At 40.6% G+C, this 25,632-nt stretch overlaps 1 protein-coding gene across 1 annotated transcript in view; it reads left to right on the top strand.

The window, feature by feature from the left end:
• Positions 1-25,632, top strand: part of LOC140730127 (uncharacterized) — a 153,234-nt gene that overhangs the window by 45,947 nt on the left and 81,655 nt on the right. The window contains exons 3-7 of the mRNA XM_073050261.1: positions 2,704-2,832; positions 7,185-7,343; positions 23,371-23,469; positions 24,539-24,677; positions 25,377-25,441. Coding sequence (XP_072906362.1) covers positions 2,704-2,832; positions 7,185-7,343; positions 23,371-23,469; positions 24,539-24,677; positions 25,377-25,441 — 591 coding nt within the window. The remainder of the gene's footprint in view (positions 1-2,703; positions 2,833-7,184; positions 7,344-23,370; positions 23,470-24,538; positions 24,678-25,376; positions 25,442-25,632) is intronic.

Raw genomic sequence — 25,632 nt, 5'->3', positions numbered from 1 at the left:
CACACACACACACACACACACACACACACACACACACACACACACACACACACACACACACACACACACACACACACACACACACACACACACACACACACACACACACGTCCCCATTGCTCAAATCTGCCTCTAATCCACTTGCTATCCTGCCCTTGGTCCCTGCCTATGTTCCTGCATCTCAGCTGCCCACCTCTCCACCTTCCTGCACCTCAGCCTGTCTGCATATCTTCCCACCATCCTGCAGCACAGCTTCACTGTGCACCTTCCCACCATCCTGCAGCACAGCTTCACTGTGCACCTTCCCACCATCCTGCAGCACAGCTTCACTGTGCACCTTCCCACCATCCTGCAGCACAGCTTCACTGTGCACCTTCCCACCATCCTGCAGCACAGCTTCACTGTGCACCTTCCCACCATCCTGCAGCACAGCTTCACTGTGCACCTTCCCACCATCCTGCATTTTAAACTGATTGCACACCTCTGCATCTTCCTGCACCTCAGCCTTCTGAACCTCGCACACCACTCCACCTCCTGAACCTCGCACACCACTCCCCCACCACTCCACCTCCTGAACCTCGCACACCACTCCACCTCCTGAACCTCGCACACCACTCCACCTCCTGAACCTCGCACAACACTCCCCCACCACTCCACCTCCTGAACCTCGCACACCACTCCACCTCCTGAACCTCGCACACCACTCCACCTCCTGAACCTCGCACACCACTCCACCTTCTGAACCTCGCACACCACTCCACCTTCTGAACCTCGCACACCACTCCCCCACCACTCCACCTCCTGAACCTCGCACACCACTCCACCTCCTGAACCTCGCACACCACTCCCACCACTCCACCTCCTGAACCTCGCACACCACTCCACCTCCTGAACCTCGCACACCACTCCACCTCCTGAACCTCGCACACCACTCCACCTCCTGAACCTCGCACTCCACTCCACCTTCTGAACCTCGCACTCCACTCCACCTCCTGAACCTCGCACACCACTCTACCTTCTGAACCTCGCACACCACTCCACCTCCTGAACTTCGCACACCACTCCACCTTCTGAACCTCGCACAACACTCCCACCACTCCACCTCCTGAACCTTGCACACCACTCCACCTCCTGAACCTCACACAACACTCCCACCACTCCACCTCCTGAACCTCGCACACCACTCCACCTCCTGAACCTCACACAACACTCCCACCACTCCACCTCCTGAACCTCACACACCACTCCACCTCCTGAACCTCGCATACCACTCCACCTCCTGAACCTCACACACCACTCCACCTCCTGAACCTCGCATACCACTCCACCTCCTGAACCTCGCACACCACTCCACCTTCTGAACCTCGCACTCCACTCCACCTCCTGAACCTCGCACACTACTCCACCTCCTGAACCTCGCACACCACTCCACCTCCTGAACCTCGCACACCACTCCACCTCCTAAACCTCGCACACCACTCCACCTCCTGAACCTCGCACAACACTCCACCTCCTGAACCTCGCACACCACTCCACCTCCTGAACCTCGCACAACACTCCACCTCCTGAACCTCGCACAACACTCCACCTCCTGAACCTCGCACAACACTCCACCTCCTGAACCTCGCATACCACTCCACCTCCTGAACCTCACACACCACTCCACCTCCTGAACCTCGCATACCACTCCACCTCCTGAACCTCGCACACCACTCCACCTTCTGAACCTCGCACTCCACTCCACCTCCTGAACCTCGCACACTACTCCACCTCCTGAACCTCGCACACCACTCCACCTCCTGAACCTCGCACACCACTCCACCTCCTAAACCTCGCACACCACTCCACCTCCTGAACCTCGCACACCACTCCACCTCCTGAACCTCGCACAACACTCCACCTCCTGAACCTCGCACACCACTCCACCTCCTGAACCTCGCACAACACTCCACCTCCTGAACCTCGCACAACACTCCACCTTCTGAACCTTCCCAGGTTGCATATCTCTCCATGGTCCAGATGTCCATCCTTCCCAAGCCAGCTGCACTCTGACCCACTTTACTGCACATGTGGTCCATGATCCCAGCCTGCAGTCACCCAGCTTAAGCTACGTACCTGGCTGGAGCTGGAGTGGATCAGATTTTAAAGTTACTGTGTCCAGGATTTTGTCAAATTCTGCTCCAGTCATAAATCTAAGACTATCACTGTACTTCCTTAACCATGAACCTGTGGACTGACTTTGGCACAGACCAGTTGTTGACAAATCCAGTCTTGGATGATCCAAGTAATATTTATTTATTGAATTGCAGCGTGCAGTAGGTCTTTCTGACCGCCCAGCAATCCCCCAATGTAATCTGAGCCTGATCATGGGACAATTTACAGTGACCTATTAACCTATGAACTGGTACATCTTTGGAGTGTGGGAGGAAACCCATGCAGTCATGGGAAGAATATCCAAACTCCATACAAACAGCGGTGGGAAATGAACCCAGGCTGGGTACTAAAAATGCAGAACAAATGTTAAAAATTTTCATGATGAGAGCACAAAATGAACAACATTTCTAACAATGGATCCCCCAACATTTGTCCAAATTTGGCTTATTAATGTATTTGTATTATTTAAAAATGTACAGAATACTCTGAGGAAACTGCTAGTATTTGCTTCCTATACACTGTAACCTCCAATAGTCTGATTTTGTGCAGGATAACAAAGGTCAACAGAAGCATCCACAAAGAGACGGAGAGTTAGGCAGACAGAGAAGACTCTCCTCGTCAGATGAGGATGAAGAAGACCTGAAGGTGAAAGCTAAAAGAAAAGCTCTTGAGGAGCAGGTAAACTGCAGCCATGCTTGTCCAGCCACTGGAAAACATGAGCAACTTTCTCTTCAAAAATATTCTGTGCTTTCATACTAGTTGGTGCATAACCTGGGCAGGGTTACAGTGGAAAAGGGAAGAAAAAGGTACTGAGGCATATTGTCCTCAGTGTCGAGGAGGCAAAGATGCGTGTGCGATTCTGCCATTATTTTCATTTAAGAACTTCACTTCTGCCACGTTCTTATACCCAAAGAGAAAAATCCGCTTTCAATAAACCTGAAAATTTCAGGGTGAACAAGTCTATCCTAGTCCTATTTGCCGGCATTTGGCCCATAGCCTTCTATTCATGGTCATCCAAATGCTTCGTGAATATCGTGAGTACCTGCCTCCATCACTTTCTTTGATAGCATGTTCTGGATGAAAGAATTCTTTCTTAATTCCCCTCTAAACCTTTTGTTTCTCACCTTAAACCCGTGCCCTCTGGTCTTAGGCACCACTATCGTCTTTGCAAAGGCTCTAAGAATATTACACGTTGCAGAGGGATCAGCTTTTATTCTTCTAGCTAGTATAGGTCTGAATCTCTCCTCATACAACAAACCTCACATACCTAGAATCAATTTGGAATAACTGCACACCTTCTATCGCAAGTAATCCCTCTTTCCTTGGCTTTCCGAGCCAAAACACAGAGGCTGGAAATCTGACCTGAGGCAGAAACTGCTCAAGCAGGCCTAGCATCAACTTTGCTATGACTAAGCACAGCTGATGAAAGCCTTTAATATAACATTTACAACTCAGTTTTGCTCTCTGTGATTTTTCCAGCAACTTTTGCTGTTATATCAGCTACTTTGAATGTTGTTCAATTTTCTCACAATGAATACAGTGTTATCTCAAAGTCTTGTATTCAACATCCTTGGTCAGACTTCCCATGGTACACAATTAATGGAATTCCAGTTGCTTCTTTTTATAACTCTAGAGTTTTCTGAGTTTACCCCAAAATATTATTCCTTGTCTTTGAAAGATTCCTTGTGTAATGTGAAACAATCATACCCAAAAACCCTCCAGACCAATGTTCTGCTATCTAGTAAATGATCTTGGATGGTCATTGGTCAGAGCACATTGAGTGAACACCTCGGAGATATTTCTGTGCTCTATGACTGAAATGAAGGAACAATCTTTACATAAGAAGACCAATAGTTACACCAACAATGTTTGTTACAAAAGGTTACAAAAGGTTTAGCAGAATCAACATAATCGCTACTGAGAAGCAACCAGAGTGAACTTCAGTAACAGGCCAGGAAGCATATTATGTCCATCCTCTCTCTGACAAGTCACCATACGTTCACTGTGGGATAGTCTGCCACACCTGGATTGGTTTCCTCCAGCACACTAAAGCTTTGAATTTTACATAACTTTATTTGCAAATTCCATTACCAACAAGATATTGATTGGCTTCTTCTGAAACAAACTCCTTCACTGCAGTGTGCTTGTCCACAGTATATCACTCGTTCTCCCAGAGATTTGCACCAAACACTAATTCTTTTCATTATTTCAATATGAAGGTCCTTAATATAGAAAAAGAAAAAAAAATCAATTATCAGGTTTCAATTAGAAACCAGTTTTGCATTTTCCTTCATCTGTAGTCATATTTATTGATGCTATGTTCCATTTCTATTGCATCCCAATGGTTTATTTAATAACCATTGATTTTATCCTTTATCCTGACCTTTTCCTAAAATCCTTATTCCCAGGGGGTCAAGTAACAGGCAAGGTTCTAAGGTCCTGCCTTGGCAACAGACTACTTAAGTTGTAAATATTGCAGGCTGATCACATAACATAATGTTAACCAGTCACAAGCATTACTTTGATTTACGGCAACCACAGTGAATGTTCTCTTCCACTAATAGCCAGATAAAGGCCAATGTTAAGTTTCAAATCTTTTGTTTTCTTTAACATCTCACAGATCTGGAACATCAGTGGCTGTCTCCGCAGCTCTTATTGCAAGGGCATCTTCTTCCAGTCTCCAGATGTGAGGGATTCCTTACTACTTTACTCATTCTTATAGAGACCCCTTATTGACCACCTCGGAACCCACTGACCATCAGTGACTATTCCCAAGTATTTATGTTGCTAGCACAGAGCTTCTTTAGGAATTTAATGTGACTTGCTATCAGAAGTTTTAATGAAAAGAGGCTTTGCTTGGCTCCCACAATTTTCCATCCCACCTCCTAACAAAATAAAGGGGTATAAAAATTTTCCACCATAGTTTGAGCCCTATGTGCTTTGATCATTTCTCAGGTCTGCTAAAGATAGTTTAAACATCATTCAATAACTTGCAAAGAAATCAGAAAGTTGGAGTGGAGTAGATAATACAAACTGCATGATGAACTCAGAAGTTTAGGCAGCATTTATGGAGGGAAATGAGCAGTTGGGAAAAGAAGCTGGGATGAGGAAGAGGCAAAAGACTGAAGAGGAAGGATTCTGATAGAAGAAGACAGTAGACCATGGACTAAAGAGAAGGAGGAGGGGATCCAGAGGGAGGTGATGGGTGAGGTCATGAGGTTGGGGGAGAGGAAGAGAAGGCTACCAGAATATCCTATCCTTTTTTATGGATGTGCATCTGCCTCACCACATACACTTTCTGTATTAATGCTTTTATTTTGTTTCAAATACACAATCAAATTAAGTGAACAAGGAGGACACAAATCAAATATAATAAGTGTTTTAGTGACTTAAGCAATCATTTTGTTGTTCACTAAATAAAATGCTTTACCTCAAAGTTTCCAGATCCTTCCAAAGTCTTTAGAGTTTCAAGTTTCTGCAAGACTGGCTCCTGTGAGTTTTCTCCATGTAGATGTTAGTAACTCCTTTTAACAGAGCAAGAGCACCATTTATTCCTGTTGTAGAGTTTTAGTTTCTAGTGAGGGGTTCACACTGATTGGTTACTCTGTACACATCAAAGCAATGCAATAGCTGGCTATCACCTTCACAATATGACGACGGGTCACTAATGTGTTATATTTTCTTTATCTAATCTGCTGAGTAACTCAGCCCTTCATTTTTATTTATAATTGCTCTCATAGATGCCTTAGTGCCTACCTTTGTTGCTCTTTACACTTTTAAGCAGTGCTCTCCGAACACTTACAACAAAGCAGCTGTGACCATCAGCATCCATGGACCTGAATACTCTGATCTTAACCCAAACCTCCCATCTCACCATGAGTAACATCAAACTGTGCTGTCTTGTAGGCAACACTTCCAAGACAGAGAAGGCCAGGAGTTTATGCTTCCAAAAATACAATTTCAGGGCAAATCAGTTGACAACTGGAGTATTAAGATATCCTCAAATACCCTTTGAGCTCTGGTATCCCAATCCATGTTGCTCTGTCTTGTTTCCACTCCAAGACTCAAAGGTTCAGTGTATCTGCTTGTGCTGGAGTGAAAGTCAAGTCCTCAACTACATGACCTTGATTGGCTTCACAAGTGTTGGCATTGATACACCCAAAATAGTGGAGACATGCAAGACTAGAGTTCAATTCTCCATGGTCTGAAACGTCTTGCAGACATTTAATAGTTGAGAACAGGACGGCAAAGGCAGAAAGAAGGGCAGAGAGAATCAAAAACTGCAGAAACATTGTGGTGGATGGAAGCCAAAGGCTGGGCTACAGGGATTCTGAATACAGAAGAAAGTTGATTTGACTGGTGAAGAGTGAGATATAGCAGAGAGCAAAAAAGAGGAGTGATCAAATATGGCCCTTTTCCTAACTAGCACCATGGAAATAGTGAAGCACTTGTGCATGGCCACCTTAAAGAGAGAGCTATCAATGTGTTGGAGAGTTTGTATGTAGGGAAAAACCAAAAGAGAATAGGAGGTCAATGAACTTGGAAGAGACAAAGCATTAGATGAATGAAATTCAAGGTTGAAGACACTGAGAATGAGAAATGGGTTGGTATGGAGGCTGGGAGAATAAAGGACTGAGGATATATCTTGCATTGACAACAGTTATCTAGGATTTTAAAAGAATGATATGCAGCATGGTTGTTCAGAGAAGAAGCAAGAGCCCACATTTTGTATAAAGGATCCACAGACTTTAAGAAAACACTAAGGAAAGGGGTTCAAGGAGTTCAATGTATTACCTGAAAATAGTCATCAGCCTTAGATATTAAAATCTTGTTAATGATAAGGTTTGCATTCTCGTTGATGCTAAGAGTAGAATATCAACATGACTATAGTGAAGTCATTCTTTTTCATGCCCTATTTACATCATTAAAATAAAGTACGTATTTAGTAAATTCAACATTTTCAATGAATTTGTCAATTTAATTGGAAAACGTTAAGACACTCTTGTAACATGATCCTTACTCATTCTTAGCACTATCTGGAGATGTACAAGAACATGTACAGGCTGTGTAAGGCCTTGCGGTTACACTACATGGATTTACTGAGCAAGAGAGTCCAGAAGCAGCGCCAGGAAATCAAAGAGCGTGATCTTCGATTCCAGGAGAAAACTCTTAAGCAGAAGGTGGAACACGTATGTATTAATGAAGAACACTATTTTGGCAAGGATAGCCGTGCTTATTAGTTTGCTTTGTACTCTTTGAGAGACATATTTCAGTAAGTGTATTTAAGAAAAAGTTAAGTTTGCTTTATGGTTCAAAATCATTGACCTTCCTCTTGCTAATACCGTGCAATGGTCAACATTGCACAGTTGATGTCAATGTTCTATCATTGGAACTAAGTTTAAATTAATGATTTCTGAGATCACTAATTATTTTCAAGACAGGAAGGGGTGTCTTCCAAATCTCCTGGCCCTGGATCTCAATGCAGCTTTGCTCTGAACATAGATAAGGAGTTGAACAGTTGGGCTGAGGTGAATGTAGGTAGCTGCGCTTGATGTTAAGGGAGCATTTTACTGATTGTGACTTTCAGGAGCCCAAGTAAAATTGAGAATCGAGGGCAATACTCCATCACCCAGACGGTCACTGGAGAAATGCCTCTGAATGGTATTCTCATCACAACAGGCAGCCTGGCCAGTGACCTGCATGTTATCATAAGGCCAGAAGTGAAATTTCTCTATTCAAATCTATTTGCAAATCCTGAGATAATGAAACAGCCCATGTCTCCAGGTAGCAAGAACTGCATAATACGTAGATAGGGGTTGAAAAATAACAAGTAAAACTTAAGCCACAGAGTGGCAGGCAATCCTCAGCAAAGGCCTCCAATTATCATTCTTTTGGCATTCAGTAACATTACTATCAGCAAATCCTCCACAATCAACACCTCAGGGAAGGCATAGGGAAGCTGGGAGAAGGAGCTTAGCTTTTTTTAAAAAAAATTTTTATTGAGTTTTCAAATGATTACAGAAAGAAAAAAAAATTATCTACCCTTCCCCCCTCCCCCCTAACATCCCTATAGAAGGAAAGAAAAAGAAGAGAAAAGAAAGAAAGAAAGAATGCCTGGATATCGGAAGATCCCCACATGCTCCATGGAGTTCATAATAACTTTAGTATATATATTTATTTCTTACCCCAAATAATCAATTACTTTATCTTCGGAGCACCTATATATTTAATCCTTTTTGTAAATAAGGGTGCCAAATTTTCAAAAGTGTTTCATATTTATCTCTTAAATTATAAGTAATTTTTTCAAGTGGAATACAGCTGGAAATTTCATTCTTCCAACGATCTATACTTAAGTATGAATCCAATTTCCAAGTAACTGCAATAGCCTTTTTGGCTACTGCCAGTGCAATTTTTATGAATTATTTCTGATTTTTATTCAATTTGGGTTTAGGTTTTATCCCTTCAATATCACCTAATAAAAATAATATTGGGTTATGCAGAAGTTGTGTTCCAATAATTTGTTCCAGTAAAACTCTTAAATTTGAAACTGCCACACCCATTTCCTCCCTCTTTTGTGCCAAATGAATTATGCTAAGTAATCGGGTTACATTATCTGCCGATTGTCTATTTTTAATAAATCCTGTTTGATCCATATGTATTAATTTTGGTAAGTATTTAGATAATCTGTTAGATAAAATTTTTGCTATTATTTTATAGTCTGTTTAACAAAGAAATAGGTCTATATGATGTTGGCTTTAAAAGATCTCTATCTTTTTTTGGCAATACTATTAAAATAGCTGTCGAAAAAGATTCTAGAAGTTTATGCGTTCTTTCCGCTTGATGTATTAACTCCATAAAAGGAGGAATTAATAAATCTTTAAACTTTTTATAAAATTCGGGCAGAAAACCATCTTCTCCTGGGGATTTATTACTGTGAAATGATATTAGAGCTTCTTCGACCTCTTTTAATGTAAAAGGCATATCCAATCCCTTCTGTTCTTCCAAATTCAATTTTGGAAGAGTTATTTGTGATAAAAACCTTTCTAACTTGACATTATCATTTTGTGATTCTGATTTATACAGTTCGGAATAAAAATTCTTCAAAGTTTCATTAATTTCTAAAGGTTTATAAGTAATTTTATTTACTCTTGTTCAGATTGCATTTATCGTTTTAGAAGTCTGGTCTGTTTTTAACTGCCAAGCAAGAACCTTATGTGATCTTTCACCTAGTTCATAATATCTCTGTTTAGTTCTCATAATTGCTTTTTCTGTTCGATGTGTCTGAAGTGTATTATATTGTAACTTCTTGTTAACAAGTTGTCTTCGTTTTTCTTCTGTCATATATCTTTGAGATTCTTTTTCTAATTTTGTAATCTCTTTTTCCAATTGATCTATTTCTATCATATATTCCTTCTTAATTTTAGAAGTATAACTTCTTATCTGACCCCTTAAATATGCCTTCATTGCTTCCCACAATATAAATTTATCATCAACTGAATGTGAATTTGTATCTAAAAAAAACTGAATCTGCTTTTTCATAAAATCACAAAAATCTTGATGTTTTAATAATATTGAATTAAATCTCCATCTATAAATCGATTCCTCTTTATCTATCATTATCATTGTCATTATCAAAGGAGAATGATCTGACAATATTCTTGCTTTATATTCCATATTTTTCACTCTATAAATTATCCTCTGGATTAGAAGAATATGGGAAAATATCAGGCTACAAAATAAATTGGGATAAAAGTGAAATTTTACCTCTTACTAAAGGAGATTATAGTCAATGTCGATTAATAACTCAATTTAGATGGCCGATAAATGGTATAAAATATTTAGGTATAAGAGTTGATAATGATATAAAGAACTTATATAAATTAATTTATTTTCCATTATTGAAAAAAATTCAAGAAGATCTTGATAAATGGATGATATTACCAATAACGTTAGTAGGTAGAGTAAATGCCGTAAAAATGAATATATTCCCTAGATTACAATATTTATTCCAATCACTACCAATACAACCACCCCAGAAGTTTTTTCAAGAGTTAAGTAAATATGAGGAAGTTCCTTTGGAAAGGTAAGATGTCAAGAATATCGTTGGAAAAATTGACATGGAAATTTGATCTAGGAGGGTTACAACTTCCAAATTTTAAGAATTATTATAAAGCAAATCAACTTAGATTTCACAAGCAACAACAGACACAAAATGCTGGTTATTGCATCTTTTTTTGATAAAGATAAACCGGCATGGATTAGAATAGAACTAGATAAAATAGGAGAAAATACACCAGAAGATTTTATATATAAATGGGAATCTAAATGGATACGGGAAAAGAAAGAATCTCCTATATTAAAACATTTGATTGATTTATGGAATAAAATAAATGTTGATGATGAAATAAGGAATTCTTTATTAGCAAAGAGATCTTTAATTCAAAATAGACTTATTCCTTTTACAATGGATAATCAACTTTTATATAATTGGTTTCAAAAAGGGATTAGATATATAGGAGATTGTTTTGAAGGAGGTATATTAATGTCATTTGATCAATTAAAGAATAAATATAAAATATCAAACAACACTCTTTTTTGTTACTTCCAATTAAGGGCTTATTTAAGAGAAAAATTGGGTCAAACAATGTTATTGCCGAAATCTAATGAAATAGAAACTTTAATTCAAAAAGGAAAAACTAAAAAATTTATTTCTTGTATGTATAGTTTGATTCAAAAACAGGCAATTAAACAAGGAATCCATAAGTAAAGACAAAAATGGGAAACTGACTTGAATATTAAAATTGAAGAAACAAATTGGTCAAGACTATGTCTTGACAGTATGACAAATACAATAAATGTCCGGTTAAGATTAGTGCAATATAATTTTTTACATCAATTATATATTACACCACAAAAAATAAATAAATTAAACCCAAATTTATCTGATCAGTGTTTCCAATGTAACCAAGAAATTGGTACTTTTTTACATTCTACTTGGTCTTGTTCTAAAATTCAACCTTTTTGGACAAATTTAAGAAGGAGCTTAGCTTGACTACCCACACCTAAATCATACATCAGAGAGCTGGTATCCTACAGTAAGTAAATGGCTTCCTGCCACCCCAAAGTCTTTCCATCATCAGATGTGTGATGGAATCCTTCTTACCTGCAACTTCAATATGGAAAATATTTGGGGGGGGGCAGGGTAGTGAGTAAAATTTGCAAATGTCAAGTGGGGAAAACAAGTAGATGGCTAATATTCCACACACAGCAGTGCTGGGCCATTTGTTGTTTGTCATCTGTATCAATGATTTGGGTGATAATGTGGTAAACCGGATCAGCAAATTTACTGATGACGCAACAATTGGAGGTGTAGTGGACAGCAAAGAAGGCTATCAAAACCAGCAGTGGGATCCAGACCAGCTGGGAAAAATGGGCAGAAAAATGGCAGATGGAATTTAATGCAGACAAGTGTGAGATGTTGCACTTTGGGAGGACCAACCAGGAGGCCTAACTTGGAATATTGTACTGTGTACATTTCTGGTCATTTACCTACAGAAACGATGTCAGTAAGGTTGAAAGATGCAGGGAGAAAATTTACAAGGATGTTGCCAGGATGTGATGACCTGAGGTGTAGGGAAAGATTGAGAAGGGTAGGACTTTATTACCTAGGCCACAGGAGAATAAGGGAGATTTGATAGAGGTATACAAAATTATGAGGAGTATAGATAGGGTAAATGCAAGCAAACTTTTCTGCTGAGGCTGGGTGAGATTAGAACTATAGGTCATGGTTTAAGGGTGAAGGGTGAAATCTTTAAGGGGAATATAAAGGGGAACTTCTTTAATCAGAGGGTGATGAGAGTGTGGAATGAGCTGCCAGTGCAAATGGTGAATACAAGTTCAATTTCAACATTTTAGAGAAATTTGGATAGGTGCATGGATGTGAGGGGCATGGAGTGCTGCAGGTCAATGACATGAGGAGGTTTAGCAGTTTGGTACAGTCTGAATGGACTGAAGGGCCTGTTTCAGTGCTGTTGTGTTCTATGACTCTATGACTCATCTGATTTCCTACCAAAATCGGTGAAACAGACTGCTGATTTTCAATAGCCATGATCAGCCCTGTTCTACTCAACGTGGGGCTAACTACAGTTCCAATGGTGTATTTAAGTTTATTAGTAACTTGGCTATTGTTAGCCAAATTAAAGGCGATGATGAATCAGTATGTGGGAGGGAGATTGAAAATCTGGTTGAGTGGTGCCACAACAACAATCTCTCACTCAACATTGGCAAATGAAAGAGCTGATTATTGACCACAGGAGAAGCCAGAAATCCTCATTTGGTGAACAGAGGTGGACAGGGTCAGTAGCTGATTCAGGCATGTCAGAGGATCTGCCCTGGGATTTTCCTGTAGTGGATGAGCTCAGTGCAAGGATCAACACCTGGAATTATGATTTTGTAGCCATTAGTGAGACTCGGTTATGAAGGAACAGGATTGGCAGCTCTATATTTTGGTGTTCCATTGTTTTAGAAGTAACAGAGCAGGAGGGATTAAAGGAGGAGGGGTGGCATTACTAGTCAGGGAAGATATCACAGGAGTGCTCTGTCAGGACAGACTGGAGAACTCAGCTAGAGAGTCATTATGGGTGAAATTGAGAAATAATAAAAGTTAATGGGGCTATATTACAGATCACCCAACAGTCTGCGGGATTTAGAGGAACAAGTTTATAGAGAGATTGCAGACTGTTACAGGAAACATGAGTGATTTTAACTTTCCACATATTGACTGGTAATCCCATAGTGTAAAAAGACTGGATGGGATAGAGTTTGTCAAATGTGTTGAGGAAAATTTCCTTTATCAGCATGTAGAGGTCCTAATGAGAGAGTGTGCAATACTGGATCTGCTATTAGGGAATGAGATGGGCAGGTGACACAAGTTTGTGTAGGGGAACACTTTGCATCTAGTGACCACAATGCCATTAGTTTCAAAGTAAGTATGCAAGAAGATAGGTCTGGACTGTGGGTTAAAATTTTAAACTGTAGGAAGGCCAATTTTGATAGTACCAGAAATGATATGGCAAGTGTGGATTGGGACAGGCTGTGTTCTGGCAAAGATGTATTTGGAAAGTGGGAGGCCCTCAAAAGTGAATTTTGAGAGTACAGTGCTTGTGTCAGAGTAAAGGTAAAGATAACAAGCATAGGGATCTTTGGTTTCCAAGAGATATTGAGACCCTGGTTAAGAGAAAAAGGAGGTGCATAGAAGGTATAAGTAAGTAGGAACAAATGAGGTGCTTATGGAGTATAAGAAATGCAAGAGAACACTTACAAAAGAAATCAGGAAGGCTGAGAAAAGGCATGAGGTTGCTCTAGCAGACAAGGTGAAGGAGAATCCTAAGGGATTCTACAGATATGTTCAGAGCAAAAGGATTGCAAGGGACAAAATTGGTCCTCTGGAAGATCAGAATGGTAATCCAGTGTGGATCCAAAACAGACAGGGTAGACTTTGTTAAATGAATTCTCTACATCTGTATTTACTCAGGGGACAGACACAAAATCTATAGAAGTGAGGTAAAGCAGCATCAACTTCATGGACACTGTACAGATTACAGAGGAAGAGGTGCTTGCTGTGCTGAGGCAAATCAGGGTGAATAAACCCCTGGGGCCTGACAAGGTGCTCCCTTAGACTCTTCAGGAAGCAAGCGCAGAAATTGCTGGGGTCCTAGCAGTGATATTTAGAACAATCTTAGTGACAGGAGAGGTACCAGAGGATTGGAGGATACCCAATGTTGATTCACTGTTTAAAAAAGTCTCTAAACATAAACCAGGAAATTATAGGCCGGTAAGTTTGATATCAGTTGTTGGAAAGTTATTGGAAGGTGTTCTAAGCAGACCATCTATTTAAGTAATTGGATAGTCATGGACTGATTAAGGGTGATTAGCATGGCTTTGTGTGTGGTAGGTCATAACTAACCAATCTTATAAAGATCTTATAAAGCGTTTCAAGGAAGTTACAGGAAAGTGGATGAAGCCAAGGCAATGGATGTTGTCTACATGGACTTTAGCAAGGCATTTGACACGGTCCAGCATGGGAGGCTGATCAAGAAGTTTCAGTCGCCTGGCATTCAAGATGTGGTAATAAATTAGATTAGACATTAGCTTTATGGTAGAAGTCAGAGAGTGGTAGTAGAGGGTTACCTCTCTGACTGGAGGCCTGTGACTAGCGGCGTGCTGCGGGAGGGTCCTTTGTTGTTCATCATCTATTTCAATAGTCTAGGTGATAATGTGGTTAACTGGATCAGCAAATTTGCAGGTGACACCAAACTTAGAGGAGTAGTGGACAGTGAGGAAGGCTGTCATGGCTTGCAGAGGGATCTGCATCAGCTGGGAAAATGGAAGATGGGATTTAATGCAGACAAGTGCGAGGCTTTGCACTTTGGTAGGACTAACCAGGGTAGGTCACACATAGTGAACAGTGGGGCACTGAGGAGTGCAGTAGAACGAGGGGATCTGGGAGTACAGATCCATAATTCATCGAAAGTGGTGTCACAGGTAGATACGGTCATAAAGAAAGTTTTTGGCACATTGGCCTTCGTAAATCAATGTATTGAGTACAGGAGATGGGATGTTATGTTGAAGTTGTATAAGATGTTGGTGAGGCCTAATCTGGAGTATTGTGTGCAGTTTTGGTCAACTACTGAAACTGAGACACTGACTGCCTGTCTTGTTTGGGAGCAGCCTATCACTGTGCGGCTCGCTGTGGCAGACAGGTAGGCCTCTGCCTCGCGTGGTGTCCTCTTTCGATGAACGTCAGTGATGCTGGAGGATGGTATCATTTACGGATTGGACTGTGGCATTTATGGACTGTGGACCTTTTCAGAATTATTGTTTTTATATTTCTGTCTGTTCCTTTTCTGTTCTGCTGTACAAGGGGAGAGGTTTGGGGGTTAATGTTATTGTTGCATTCTGCTAATTCTTTGTGTAGAGGAGGGGATGTTTGGGGGTCAATATCCTTCCATTTTGTGCAGGGGAGCAGTTGTTTGGGGGTTAATGTACTTATTCTATTTTGTGCAGGGAGGGGGGTTTGTGAGGGGTTGATGTTCTTGTTCTGTTTTGTGGGGGGGGTGGGGTTTGGGGGTGTTCATGATTGGGATGCTGTTCTTTTTTGTGCCCTTGTGGGTTTGATATTTCTCTCTGAATGACTTTCGTGTTCTCTCTTTGTTTCATGGCTACCTGGAGAAGATGAATCTCAGAGTTGTATAGGGATACATATTTTGATAATAAATGAACCTTTGCACCTACAGGAAAGATGTAAACAAGGTTGAAAAAGTACAGAGAAAATTCACAAGGATGGTACCGAGTCTGGAGGACCTGAGTTATAAGGAAAGGTTGAATAGATTAGGACTGTACTCTTCACAATGTAGAAGATTGAGTTGAGATTTGATAGAGGTATATAAAATTATGAGGGGTGTAGATAGGGTAAATGCAAGCAGGCTTTTTCCACTGAGACTGGATGGGACTACAAGAAGACATGGGTTAAAGGTGAAAAGTTTAATGGGAACATAAGGAGAAATTTCTTCACTCTGAGTCATGAGGGTGTGGAATGAGCTGCCAGCATAAGTAGTGAATGCAAGCTCGATTTCAATGATTAAGTGAAGTTTGGATAGGTACATGGATAGAAGGGAAATGGAGGGTAATGGTCCCAGTGCAGGTCGATGGGAGTAGGCAGTTTAAGTGGTTAAGGCATGGACTAGATGGGCAAAGGGCCTGTTTCTGTGCTGTACTTCTCTATGACTCTATGACTAGCACTAGTGTCATCGCAAAAAAGACAGAACAACGCCCCTACTTTCTGAGAAGTTTGCATTGATTTGGCACATCACCAAAAGCTGACAAATTTCTATAGATTCTCAGTGGAGAGTATCCTACCTGGTTGCATCATAGCCCGGTCTGGAAACACTAAAGCCCAGGAATGGAAAAGGCTTAAAATGGAGCATACAGCCAGTCCATCACAAGCAAAGCCTTCCCCACTACTGAGTACATTTACATGGAGAATTGCCACAAGAAAGCAGCATCATCATCAATGCCCCCCCCCCCCATCCAAGCAGACCTTCTTCCCACCACCACCACCAGGCAGGAGGGTCTTCTCTTCCTCTCCCGTCCTGACGAAAGGTCTCGGCCCAAAACGTCAACTGTACTCTTTTCCATAGATGCTGCCTGGCCTGCTGAGTTCCTCCAGCATTTTCTGTGTGTTGCTTAGGAGTACAGGAGCTTTGGATCTCACACTACCAGATTCAGGAACAATTATTATCCTAAAACCATGAGGCTCCTGAAATGCTGTGGATAACTTCAATCATCGCAGCCCTGAACTGATCCTACAATTTACAGACTCACTTTCAAGGATTCTTTATAACTAATGTTCTCAATATTATTTTTACATTTGCAGAATTTATCTTCTGCGCATTGGCTGTCAGTCTTTGTTTATGTATAGCTTTTCATAAAATTCTACTGTAGCACGAAAATGAATCTCAAGACAAGTACTTTGAAAATAAATCCACTTTCAAATTTATTCAATGTCCACTTGAAACCCATTGCTCTAACCTGTTGGATTATGTTATGTAATTATATATAAATCCAGCAGAGGGAGCCAGTCACAAAATTAATGTTACAATTCACAGGGAAAAAGAGATCTGTTCATGGAAAAGATTTAGTTGAGCTAAATTTTGCAAATTGAAATTAATTTTCTTGAATGGATTGTATTCCAGAGGTCAAGTTAGCTGCAAGTTAACAGATAGACAAGGGGAGCAATCTTGTTAAAAAGTGATCACTCTTCTACTTTCTTTGGTGCTTGCACACCTAATAATCCTCCTTCTTCTCAGACAATGTCCTGGGGTCGAGGGTAACTTGCTTTCTCTCCAGTGTTATAAGTTCTTTGATCAATGTCTCACATTAGCTGTTTCATCTCAACAATTTGAGCCTCTAACCTAAAATTTCATCCCAAAAGTTGCAGAAACAACAAAGAAGCACTGCCTGCTGCAATGGATATCTTTCCCTCCAGTGTAGAGTCATACCCTGTGCACAAAGCTCCTGATCACTGGATTCCAGAGCCATATGGCCACATTACCTCCCAGGCCAATTATCTTGTCCTAATCTGTTCCAGACTCAATTCCCTGGCATTCATTCCCAGAACTGCACTTTGAATGACAGCTCCTTCCTGGTCAATCATCAAACAACTCACTCTCATTTTCTCCCAGTCTCAGAGCCATGTTATTCTGCCATCTTTAGAAACTGGCTCGTCCGAGCTAGAAAACCTGAAGTTAATGTTGTCAGTGAAAAACTTCGGCATCAACAGCCGTTTGCTATTAATGTGGTGTCCATTGTGACTGCATCCTCAGAGGGAATGGATGTCAGTTGAACCTGACTGCATCATGACCTGTGTAGATGAGTGTGTGCCTTCGAGGACATATGGGACATATCCAAACCAAAAGCCATGAATGAACCAAGAGATTCCTAGTCTGCTGAGAGGTGGTTCTGTGACATTCAAGAGCAGTGATCCAGAACTGTACGAGAAGCACAGGTACAATCTATGGAAGGATATTTTAAGAGCAAAAAGTCAATTCCAAATGAAGTTAGAGAAGGAATTGGATGCACATCAGCTCAGAAAGGGTTTGCAGGCTATTATGTCCTAAAAGGCAAAATCTAACATCGTGAAAAGCTGTGATGTTTCACTCCCTATGAACTAAACATCTTTTATGCATGAAATGAAAGGATGAAAAGAAACTACACTCGAGGAAATCCCTACAGTATCTGGTGACCCTGTAATCTCTGTCTCGGAGGCTGACATCAGAACATTTTTCATAAGAGTGGACCCTTGCAGCCATCAGACCCTGATGATATACCTAATAGGGCACCGAAAACTTATGCCACCTGCTGCAAAAGGATGACACTCATACCAGTGCCCAAGAGCAGCAGAGTAAGTTGCCTCAATGACTTTTGCCCAGTTGCACTCATACCTACTGTGATGAAGTGCTTTGAAAGGTTGGTCATGGCCAGAACCAACACCTGCCGAAGCAAGGACTTGGACTGTGTTATTTGGCTGTCGCCAAAATAGGTCTACAGCAGATGAAATCTTACTGGCTTTCCACTCAGCCTTGGATCACCTGGATAATAGCAGATGGTGTACATTCACAGTGCTGAAAGGGGTGGCTGAAAAGATTGTGGCGACATTAGTGCTGATCTTTCAAGAATCACTAGGTTCTGGAATGGTTCCACGAGAATGGAAAATTGCAAATGTCACTCCACTCTTGAGAAGGGAGAGAGGCAGAAGAAAGCAAATTATAGGCCAGTTAGTCTGACCTCAGTGTTTGGGAAGATGTTCGAGTCGATTATTAAGGATGAGGTCTCAGGACACTTGGAGGCACATGATAAAATAGGCCATAGTCAGCATGGTTTCCTCAAGGGAAAATCTTGCCTGACAAATCTGGTGGAATTCTTTGAAGAATTAACAAGCAGGATAGACAAAGGAAAATCAGTTGATGTTGTGTACTTGGATTTTCAGAAGGTCTTTGACAAGGTGCCACACATGAGGCTGCTTAATAAGCTACGAGCCCATGGAATTACAGGAAAGATTCTAGCGTGGATAAAGCAGTGGCTGATTGGCAGCAGGCTAAGAGTGGGAATAAAGTGAGCCTCTTCTGGTTGGCTGCCGGTGACTACTCATGTTCCAAAGAGGTCTGTGTTGGGACCAGCTGTTTTTACATTATATATCAATGATTTGGATGATGGAGTTAATGGCTATGTCGCAAAGTTTGCAGATGATATGTAGATAGGTGAAGGGGCAAGTATTTTGAGGAAGTAGAGAGGCTACAGAAGGACTTGGAGAGATTAGGATAGTGACCAAAGAAATGGTAGATGGAATACAGTATCAGGAATTGTACAGTCATGCACTTTGGTAGAAAGGTTTTGACAACTTTCTAGATGGAGAGAAAATACAAAAAAATTGAGTGCAGAGGGACTTGGGAATCCTTGTATAGGATCCTACACAAGGATTCCCAAAATGTTAATTTGCAGGTTGAGTCTGTGGTGAGGAAGGCAAATGTGATGTTAGCATTCATTTCAAGAGGACTAGAATATAAAACCAAGGATGTAATGTTGAGACTACATAAAGCACTGGTGAGGCCTCACTTAGAGTATTGTGAGCAGTTTTGGGTCCCTTATCTTAGAAAGGATGTGCTGAAAATGGAGTGGAGTCTAATACCAGAGCACACAGCCTCAGAATAGAGGGGCATCCTTTTAAAAAGAGATGAGGAGGAATTTCTTTAGCCAGCGAGTGATGAATCTGTCACAGGCAGCAGTGAAGGCCAAGACTTTATGTGTATTTAAGGCAGAGGTTAATAGCTTCTAGATTGGTCAGGGTATGAAGGGATTCGGGGAGAATTCAGGAAATTGAAGCTAAGAGGAAATTTGGATCAGCCATGATGAAATGGTGGAGCAAACTCAATGGGCCAAATGGCCTAATTCAGTTTCTATATCTTATGGTCCAAATACCTACATCTGGCTGTTGTTTATTGATTATACCTCAGTGTCAACACTATTATATCCTCTGTACAAATCAACAAGCTCCAAAACCTGGGCCTCTGTATCTCCCTCTACAACTGGATCCTTGACCTCCTCATCAGGAGACCACAGCCAGTGTGAATCAAAAATAATATCTCCTCCTCCCTGACAATTAATACTGGCACACCTCAAGGGTGTGTGCTTAGCCCACTGCTCTACTCTCTCAACACCCATGACTGTGTGGCTACGCACAGCTCAAACGCCATTATAAATTGGCAATGATACAACTATTGCTTGCGGAATATCAGGTGGTGATGAAGAGGTATACAGGAGCGAGATATATCAAATGGTTGAGTGGTGTCACAGAAAAAACCTTGCACTCAACGTCAGTAAGACCAAGGAATGGATTGTGGACTTCAGGAAGGGGAAGATAGGGAAACACACACCTGTCGTTTCGAGGGATCAGAATGGAAAGAGTGAGCAGTTTCAAGACCTTGGGTGTTAACATCTCTGAAGATCTGTCCTGGGCCCAGTTACAAAGAATGCATGACAACAGCTATATTTCATTAGGTGTTTGAGGAGACATGGAATGTCATCAAGAACTCTCACATATTTCTACAGATGTACCATGGAGTTTGCAAATGACATAACTGTAGTTATTCTCATTTCTAATCATGATGTGACCTGCTATCAAAGAGAGGTAGACTGTCTTGCAGCATGGTATGCTCCTAACAACTTGGAGTGTAATGCTATCACAACAGTGGAAATAAAGATTAATGGTCACGCTGTGTCTGTGGTCCAGTCATTCAAATTCCTGGGGACTACCAGTACCAGTACACTGAAGTGGGACAAGCATGTTACGCCTATCACTAGGAATGCCCAGCAGTGATTGTTCTTCCTACATCAGCTAAGGAAACATAACCTTCCAGGATGTATCCTGTTGAATTCTAACTCAGCCATCAATGAGAATGTTGTGACCACCTTTATCACCATTTAGTTTCCCGTCGCCTCTTCCCTCTCCAAGTCCAGGTTGCAGTGACTGGTCCACTCAGTGGAGAAGATCATTGGCCGACATCAGAAGACCTGTTCATTGCCACAGCGAATAAAAGAGCTGAAAAAATTACTGCTGAATCCACTCAGCCTATTCACCAAATTGCCAGTAGGGAGACACTGCAAGTCCATCACAACCAGGACTACACATAATCTCTGAAGCTTCTTTCCTGTAGCTATCCAGCTTCTCAACAAAATTCATTCAGATGTAATACCCTAACTGTCCCTGCACAACATCCATTAAATGGTCCTTCCTGCTCTGCTCTTGTGTTGTTAGTTATTGAATGTGTTCATACGTTCATCTCCCAATTGTTGATTGCTCATGACTGTTTGCACTATTATCTAGTAGATAATTAGTTGCTGTTGTTTTGTTTGTTATTGTATTTTTCCTGTATTTTATACATGCAACTGAACCACAATTGTACTTGTATGTTTCACATATTGGCAATAAAATGATTCTGATTCTATCTGGTTGCATCACCATTCGGTATGGAGCGACCACTGCGCAGGATGGGAGGAAGCTGCAGAAAGTTGCAAGCTCAGCCAGCTGCATGATGTACATCAGCCTCCCCCCATCAAAGACACCTTCAAAAGGCTGTATATATATTTATCCTGTGTAAACATAGCAGCAATCTCTGCTTTCATTTCAGATTCCCAGCATCTACAATCTTTCATCATTTTCAAAGAATGGAAGGTGTTAACATGGTGAAAAAAAGTTTAATACTTTGTAAATGGAATTAATTTGACTTGTTACATGCATGATCTGAAGCTAAGAAGTAACATTTCAATGAAACAGGTTCAGTGGCAGTGTGATATGCCATTACTCCCTAGCTTTGATTACCGTAAAAATCCTGTGTTGTTGAAAATAGTAGGATCAGCAGTCCATCAAATGTCAGCCCTGGAATCAATGCTAAGCAGCTCTCCTGGTGGAGAAGCCCAAATTCATTTTGTTAGCACACACACAAAATGGTGGAGATACTCAGCAGGTCAGGCAGCATTATGAAAATGAATTAACAGTCACTGTTTCAGGCCAAAACCCTTCATCAGTATTGGAAAGGAAGGGGGAAGATACCAAAAAAAATTTTAAATGGGGGAGAGGGGATGGAGGGCAAGCTAGAAAGTGATAGGTGAAGCCAGGTGGGTTGGAAAGGTAAAGGGCTAGAGAAGAAGGAATCTGGTAGGAGACCATGGGAGAAAGGGAAGAGAATAGGCACCAGGGGAGGGTGAGAGGAAGGTGAGGATAACAGATAAAAGGCCGAAGTAGGGAATAGAAGAGGAGGAAAGAGAGGGGGGAAAAAAAGAAAAAAAATGACTGGAAGGAGAAATCGATGTTCATGAAATCAGGTTGGAGGCTACCTAGATGGAATGGGAGGTGTTGCTTCTCCACCCTGAGAGTGGCCTCATCGTGGAGGAAGAGGAGGCCATAGACTGACATGTGGAACAGAATTGGGGTTGGGGTTGGCCACTGGGAAACGGAGAGGAATTAAAATGTTAAATCATTGCAATTCATTTGACACTGGAGGGCAGCATACAGCTCATATTCCCAAGTGATTGTTATGTAATCTTTTATCACAGTGGTGCATCCTGCCAGGCCTGGATGCGCATAGAATGCAGACTATGTCTGAGTCGTAATACACAACTTCAGAATCAAAGACATCATGGTGGTAGCTTTACCTTTATGTCAGCATTGCTTTGTTTAATAACTGAAGCAGTCTCCAGAATGTAAAAAAGATGCACACCTTCTGCACACTTTTAAGAATGACCATATTACTCTAAAATGATTAGAGATTTTTTTAAATGGGTGTTATTCTATTCCACTGTTGCCTTTTGAAATTAGGAACAATCTGACAAGTAAACATTTACCTGAAGTATTAAGTGATTTATAAACTCTTCCCTGGGAATCACTATACAGTTTCTATCGAATGTTCCAAAATATAAATGTGGTATGTACCCCAGCAGATTCAAATTCACTTGCTTTCAGATTTCAGATTGTAATTACTATGTAATACTAATAGACTATTATAAGCATGAACATTTCATGTCTAAAATAACATTGCTAATAGTAAAGCTGAGTTTATGGCATTAAGCATCAAGCCATTATTCTACATCATCATCAATAGTTCCAAAATACTCCTTTCAAGTGAATTAATAAAATTGAGTTAAAAATAAACAACTTGCTCTCCAGAGAGTGGGTGAAATGCATTTAGCATAAATAACTTCAGAGAAGTCAGAGGACATTACCAAATCTTCATTTCCCTTTCTCTTGCAAGCAGCAGAGTTGTTTTGCAACAAGTAATTGCTGCTTATTATGGCACACAATGAAAAGAAGGCAGAAAAGGACTACAAACAGTTTTATAGGTTTGTCAGCAGGGAACTCTTGGTACAAATTGCTGGATAAATGAAACAGCCTGTTGTTTCCTCAGTTAAAATGGTGAGTTATGTCAAAGGAGGAGAGGTGGAGCACCATCAGCAGGCAGTGTTAAGGCTACCTGCTGGGTCCTAATTGGCTGCCAGTGTTGTTAATGGCTTCCTGTGGCTGAGTGTTTACATGTCATTTGCTTAGTGCTTTGTATTTCAGCTACCAGTACTATTGACAAGTTCTTCTATCTGTCTTTTTTATAGAATAGTACAAGGCAATTGTTTGGTCTCCACTCAGAATGTTCACAGCTTCATCATGATATCAAATATCTCAAGTCTGTTCCGAAGTCTCATTATTACATGGTATGAGTCATGAATCTTTTATTTTGTAATGACTTACTAAAAAACACCTCAGAACTCTTAACTCAATTGTTATTCAAATTTCACATGCAAGGTTGTTAGCAGCATTTCAAAATATGGTGTTTGCACTTTTAGCACTCAAACTATTAAATCCTCTTTTAAATAATTTCAGATCTAACTGGAATTTGAGGAGAAAACATTTTTTATAATTTATTTCCAATATATTTTACAAATGTCCCCAGTTTTGTTCTTATCCACTTCTGGGCTTTTACAGATGTTGGCAAATAAAGATAGACTCTTATTTACCTCGATCTCAGAAATTCGCATACAGCCAGCTCCCGTCAGAGAGGCAATCAAAAAATCTGATTTTTTTTGGTGATACCGATTGAGTGGTAAACTTTGCCCAGGCAACCAAGAAGCATAACAGTAGAGATCGGTTTTACTGTAAAATGAAGTGTAACCAATGGTTTTATTTCCTAGAATCCATATTAATTAAAATGATATATTTGTCTGTAAGTTTGTTTTACATAAATTTGGCACATATGCGTATCTTCTCCAATACCTGAGCACAGCGCAGGGGTGTTAAGTCAAAACGACAACAGTTCGTATCTCTTCTTGGTTTGTTAATTTTAGAGCAGTCCAGATTTCTTGAACATAGTGCTTGGAGAAAATGATTTGTGTATACTGTTGGGTTCAGCTAGGATAATATTAGGTATACCTCATCAGAGAGCAGGGGACCTAGGATCGTGTCCCATGGTCCATCTAGATCGTCCTAGATCGTGTCCATCTAGGACCATGGATAAGCATGGTTATTCACTGAAGTGACTGAGGTGACTGCCTCCATGTTCTGGGCATCAGATTACCAATGAAATGGGTTACCACAATGAGGAAAATGCAAGAATGAATATACTGTATGATTTTTAAATGTAGACAGAAAAATTGCACTGGGCATTTAGAGGTTTCCGATGAGTTTCAGAACAGGTCGAAATGCAGAATCATTGATCAATAAAAGCTGTGCTTGGAGCCAATGTTAGCTGTGTTCTAACATATTCTTCAATCTCCCTTTGTTCAGATTCTGCAACTCCAGGACCAACTAGTCAAGAGTGGGATTTTGAAAAATAAAGACGATTATGAAGATTTCTGGCAACTGCTAAAGCAAAACTCTCATTGTTCACAGTTTGAGACAAAACTTCAGGATCTAAAGTTGAAAAGTATAGTTATTTAATCTTTTGAAGTGAATAAGTAATATAAGTAATTCGAGGTTTCTTCCTTCTAATTGAGAATATATATCAAGATCACCTCTGTCATGAGACTATACCAGCTAAACCAGATCTTGGCTCAAGTGCTGGTGTTCTACTTGAACTTGAGCTGAAACACTCCTCCCATTTCCTAAATGTCCACTTCCACCTCTGGTCTGCCTCCTCTGACTTTCCATCCATATTAAGGTTCAACCCATTCAGAGCTATTCTGACACCAAAACTACGATCAATCCTCTGCCCGCTGATCTACCTTGACACCCATGAAATCAATGTCTTGCTATTAAAAGACTCTTCCCCCAATCACCTCTCCTTGCTTTCGAACCGCCTTCAGACATCTGATGTCATTGTGTTTCTCCATTTTAAGCCAATTGCCAATCTCCAATTTTCATTGCTACTTATTTACCACCGGTACTTTGAAGTGCTAATATCTATTTCAAAATTTCTGCTTCTCAGCTCTGTTCTTTAAGATTCTCTTTTGGACTGAATAATCGATCATGTATTTGCTCTCTCCCGTGCTAAGATCTCCTCATATGGTTTGGTGCAAATATTGTTTGGTTATGTTCCCTTGAAGCAATTTAAGTCAATTTCTTATACCAAAGACACAAGTTAACAATCACTTATTGCGATGTAATTCTTTTCTTTTGCTCATAGTGAAAAGTTCAATACCTCACCTTAAAACCAGATGTGCACAAATAAAAAACAATCATCCCACAAATGTAAGTAATTTATTCCATGGAATTTCAGCTGTTATAATTACATATGTAATATGGCCTTCATAATATGCATTTGAATATTCCTGCTGTTATTTATATATATTTTTAATTAATTGTATCGGTGTGCCAATACAGAATGACTTACAGAGTTAGAAGTTCAAACATTTTGGATTTCTGTTCTTTTCACCTTGCTT

This window comes from Hemitrygon akajei, chromosome 7, assembly GCF_048418815.1.
Source record: "Hemitrygon akajei chromosome 7, sHemAka1.3, whole genome shotgun sequence".
Lineage (NCBI taxonomy): Eukaryota > Metazoa > Chordata > Chondrichthyes > Myliobatiformes > Dasyatidae > Hemitrygon > Hemitrygon akajei.
This window is presented reverse-complemented; position numbering and strand designations above follow the sequence as displayed.